The 5,096-nt window shown below is 34.8% G+C and overlaps 1 protein-coding gene across 1 annotated transcript; it reads right to left on the reverse strand.

Moving 5' to 3' along the window:
* Nucleotides 1-1,483: 1,483 nt before the first annotated feature.
* On the reverse strand, nucleotides 1,484-5,096 carry LOC120091389 (alpha/beta-Hydrolases superfamily protein). The gene is made up of 4 exons (XM_039049395.2): nucleotides 4,456-5,096; nucleotides 3,173-3,510; nucleotides 2,407-2,600; nucleotides 1,484-1,998 (listed from the first exon to the last, which is right to left on the reverse strand). The coding sequence occupies exons 1-4, from the start codon at nucleotides 4,880-4,882 to the stop codon at nucleotides 1,665-1,667; spliced, it is 1,293 nt and encodes a 430-aa protein (XP_038905323.1). The 5' UTR covers nucleotides 4,883-5,096; the 3' UTR covers nucleotides 1,484-1,664.

A 5,096-nucleotide genomic window follows, 5' to 3' on the forward strand; every position in this document is an offset into this window, starting at 1 on the left:
AACATCTACAAAGCGAGTCGTAGTCGTAGTGTCACCAGGATAAGGTACCAGCCTTATCCATCTACTACAAATCGTTTAGGTTATCAGTTAAACATGATCCACCCATATGTTTCTACATACATGTTTAAATTAAATAAAATAACCTAGGATCTTAGTTTATTGGATTGAGTATATGCTCATAAAATAATAATTATTTTATTAATAACAATTTTTTTATTCAATGTTTACAAACTACGAAAATACAAGAGATTTAGGACATCAATCCCAACACAAGGATCATTGTCCAGTAGCACAAAGACCCGATCGATGACTTTTGGTGAGTCTTGGTTCTTGTTCTTTAAGGATTTTGGTTTATCAATAGATAGTTGGCCTAACTTTTGGTTAAATCTTGATTGTGGAGGATTAATTTGGGTTTTCAATGAGGTTTGGAGCTGTCATCCAACATTATCAAAAGCATTTTGACACGTTTTGGTAAGTATATTAAGCCTTAGAACCCTTGATTTAAATATGGTACGTTGGAATTTGAGGCCCTAATCATTATTATTGAATTTGCTTAGATTGGAACTTTTGTTTGGGAGTTTGAAAGTGAATTCGAATCTAACCACAATTTGGATAAAGAGGGTTTTGGATTGTATTTTGCTTAGGCTTAAATATGAGGTAAGTGATTTACTACCGATTCGCCCTCAAACCCCGAGTAGATGTTAAGACTATGAGTGCATTGAAAGCATGTCTATATTGTGATGGAATGTCCTTCCATAATTAACTAATAGATGGCTGTTAAGACTATTCTAAAAACTCATGAGATATGTTACTATGGTTATTGTATTATGTTATGGCTTGATATGAACTTGGACGATGTATATTGCATGTAGACTGATGATGGTTGTTAGCACTCCTATCAGACTATGTTCATCCCTTGAGTATATTTTGACATCCTTATGGGATCACCATCTATAATTATGTCATTGTGTCTCTTCGAGGTCACTTCTTATGAAAGCGTGCCTTCGAGTTTGCTTTTTATGCCTATGCCTATGTTTGGGATGCACATGTCTTGATAGGAAGGCTAACATATGCACCTAGTGGACCTAGTAGTGGATCATTTCCTGGATATTTTTATACTCACTTTTTACTCTATATTTTTTTTAAGTAAAGGAGAGGACAAAATGACGAATGACAAGAAAAATCAGTGACCGGAACTCGAGACTTAACAATGCTTCCACATATGTATGTTTTACTTAGATTTACAAGTTTTAGTTTTGTAATTAAACCTTTAAATTCTTTTTATATTTTATTAGATTTTTTTATTTAATTTATTTTTATTTAAAGTTAGGGGCACACCAGTAGAGATTTCATGTCTTTTATAGGTTTATAATAATAATTTATTTCATTATTTTGAATTTAGTCAAATTTTGTGAAAATGTCATTTTGAGGTTTATGCATACATATAGTAACGATCCAATTCCCATTCTAGAAAGTCGGGTCGTTACAAATACTAACTCAAGGCAATTCCATTGAATTTTCATATCATGATCTTTAGAACATAGCACTTGGGTGCAAACAAAAGCTTTTATCATCTCTACAAAAGGCTTTTCAACTTCACATATTCCTACTTTTTATTCTTCTCAAAATGGACTAATCCACCATTATGTTATAAAACAACAATTTTAAAATCTCTCGATATCAGCAGTATTTGCCCATATAAACTCAAGATCTTGTGTGAACTCCCTTTCCCTACCCAGAATTATGGTTTGGTGATTAGCATTTTTCACCATGTTAATAGTTGCATCCACAGCCTTCTTCTTCAGGTTGTAACTGCATTCAATCGGAGCTACCACGTCCCAGTCACCATGATGGATGTCAATCTTGATTCCCGCTTTGGTCAGTTCATCCAGGTAGCCATCCATCAGTTTTGCTCCCCCACAGATCACATTATGCATGCTATGCCAAGCTGAATGATGAGTGTGCTTCGTTAAATCGATCACCCTGAAGTCGATATCCCTGAACATGAAAGCCAATCATAGAGATGTAGAGCCAAACAGATGGAAGGAAAAAACGAACTACAAATTCCTATTGAACTCAAAATAAATATTCTAAAACATTTAGTTAAATCACAAGTTAAGTCATTGAACTTCTAAGGTAAGGTAGTATGTTAGATCCTTGAACTCTTAAAATTTTTTAACAAGTTTCTTGACATCCAAATTCGTATCTAATAGGTTCATGAACTTTTAATTTTGTCTCCTTAAAATTTATCACCTATTCAACATTTTGAAAAAATTTCTGACCTATTAAACACAATTGGATTTTGTCTCTATTAAGACCTTGACCTATCAATTTTTCACAAATATAAAAGTTAAAAACTAAATTTGTAATTTATCATTTTTTACGTAAAAATGGAACTATAATCACCTTCTAGGATTGATTCGCCTCAGAATCCATTCCCATATTCTGTGGTTTCGGCAAATAAAAAAACAAGCACACCGACCCACATGCTCGTACCAGGACATTACTGAAGAGCCAAACAACAATGGTGGCCATACTCTCTTGGCAGCCAGGTTTTCGAGCACTGTCATAGCTGCCCCATCCTTTGAAGGAAAGTAAGGCTAAAAGCAAAATGTAGAATTAAGGTAAGTGAAGACCAAAAAATCAGAACTTAAACCAATGGGGTCATGACATTAGCAACTTATTTGAGTTCTTTTTAGTGTGCAAGTAATACCCTAAACTTGAATAAGAGATTAAATAAGTACCCGCAATTAGTTAAATTTCTACTTTTCAAATATTTTCAGGTAGCTAGAGATTGTAACTGGACAAAACACTATTTGGCAGGGTTCTCCTAATCATGTTAGGTTTTCTTAATCAGGGTTTAGGCACAATTAGGATACCATTTACCTAATTGAATTGTGGTTAGGTTCAAGTATTTAATAGTTGTTTTTGGCATTTTTGTATGATTTGATGTCTTGTTGGTTATATAATTGGTGCATCTTAGTAATTGGTTTATGAAGAACTTTCAAATTTAGATTTGGGTAGGTATTGTTCTAGTTTAGAATTATATTTGATGAAATTGAAACATTAAAGTTAAAAGTGACTCACATTTTCTCTAAATATTTTGTGTTTTGAAATAATAATAGTTCCATCCAAAGATAAAGGTGTTTGTATTAACAAAACTATCACTTACAGGTGCAACAAGGGTAATTGTCTTGACAGAGTTGGAGTACTTGGCAGCTAAGGCTAGAGCAATTAGACAGCCCATGGAATGTGCAACCAAATGGAAGGAATTCAAGCCAAATTGATGAATCACAGACTCTTCAATCTTTTCTAAATGATCCTTCATTGTGTAAAAAGAATCCCTTGGTTTGGGGCTTCTTCCAAATCCCAAGAGGTCAACAGCAAATAATCTGTAATTTTGTTTTGTTGTCCCAGATAGATTGGGAAATACTGTTTCCGTCCAAAGTGAGGAAGATGAAAGAAATCCATGCAGGAATATAACATTTTCTTCGGGCTTCTCACTTCTACCTAGGCAACAAGGGGAAAAATCCTTTAAAAATTAAGAAAACCATAGAGTAGTTCAAATCCTTTAAAAGTTAAGAAAGCTATAGAGTAGTTTAACAGCAGAAGCACCACAATCAAATGTTTCCAATGCGTGAAATGGCTAATCTCGACTCAATAGTTTGAACTTAGTTTTCATTCATCTTTATAGTTTTAGAAGTTTTAATTTAGTTTCAATTACCCTATAATTTAAAGTTTCAATTTATCCTTTATGATTTAGTTAAATCTCACAAATGGCTCAAAAACTATCTATTTCTGTAATGCCCCACCTACCATGTCACTTTGTCTCAAATGACTTATAAAAGCAGGGCCCCTACATATCGAAACGGGTTCTTTCAGTATGTTTTATACTCACACACATGTTTATTACGAAAAATTTTAAGAGGTTACACAACATAGGATTGCTCAAGTCAAGTATGTTTAACTTTTGAGTTCTTATGATTGAGTCACCGAAAAAAGAAAGTTTACTTCAATGATATGGGTAATAACTATCAATTCTTTAAAGTTTTTCTTAACCATATTTACATACCTTCAAGATCTCTCTTATTCGATTGTGTTATCAGTTCATTCATATAACCCTAAAAGTGCAAGGACGATTTTTGAGGTTTGACTAAAACATAGTCATTGGAACTATTTGAAACTTTCGAATGAAACAACCAATTTGAAACTATGGCTGATAGTCAGACGCTGTTTCCCTATCAAAACCGGTGGAACTTCCAAGATTATGAAATAGAATACTACTTAATTCAATTAGCTAAATTGAAGTGAATCAATATCCATAAAACTTGAACCAAAAACAAAAGAAACAAATCCCAATATACCTTCCAAAACCATCCCTAAAACTTCAACACATAGCAGTCGAAGAAAACGAACAAGAACAAACAAACAGTAAGTAAGTCGTGAGAAAATTACCCCGCGGAGGCTCACGCACAGCAACATAAAGCTTCTGGTTCCCATTCTCCATCCCATCAACACAGGACGAACACCCACAATCAGACCATCTATTCCACACCAAACCCCCATTCATCTTCTCAGAATCCTCACATCTTCGAGAAAATCCAACCAAACCAATCCTCCTGAAAACATTTCTCCTACCATAAAGCGTATCGGAGAGCTCATATTCGCCATGGCCGTCAGCATTCTCCCTCTCATCTCCCCTGCTTCCACAGTAACACGCGGTGGCCTTCCCTTCCAGAAATTGATCGAGATACCTATAGATTATGCAGAGAATAGCGTCGAGAAAGTCGAGAAAGAAGAAGACGATGAAATTTACAGGAGCGAGGAGGCTTGTTAGGAATTTGATGTGCCATTTTGCTGGTGATTGGATTGAAGAATTCATGAATGAGGAGAAAATGTGAGGAAGCCTCCGCGCTCATCGGTGATCGCCGGCCAGTGAAAAAGGATATATAAATACGGCATTGTGAAATTTGGGAGGAAGGCTGAATATAGAGATGTGTAGAGAGGAACACCACACAAATAGACGTGAAAGAATAGAATAGAGATAGGATAATCGTTGAATTTCAAGTTTGGTAACACGGTCCCTAGTCTTTAAC

This window comes from Benincasa hispida, chromosome 11 (assembly GCF_027475165.1).
Source record: "Benincasa hispida cultivar pf3 chromosome 11, pf3_genome.v1.1, whole genome shotgun sequence".
Taxonomy (NCBI): domain Eukaryota; kingdom Viridiplantae; phylum Streptophyta; class Magnoliopsida; order Cucurbitales; family Cucurbitaceae; genus Benincasa; species Benincasa hispida.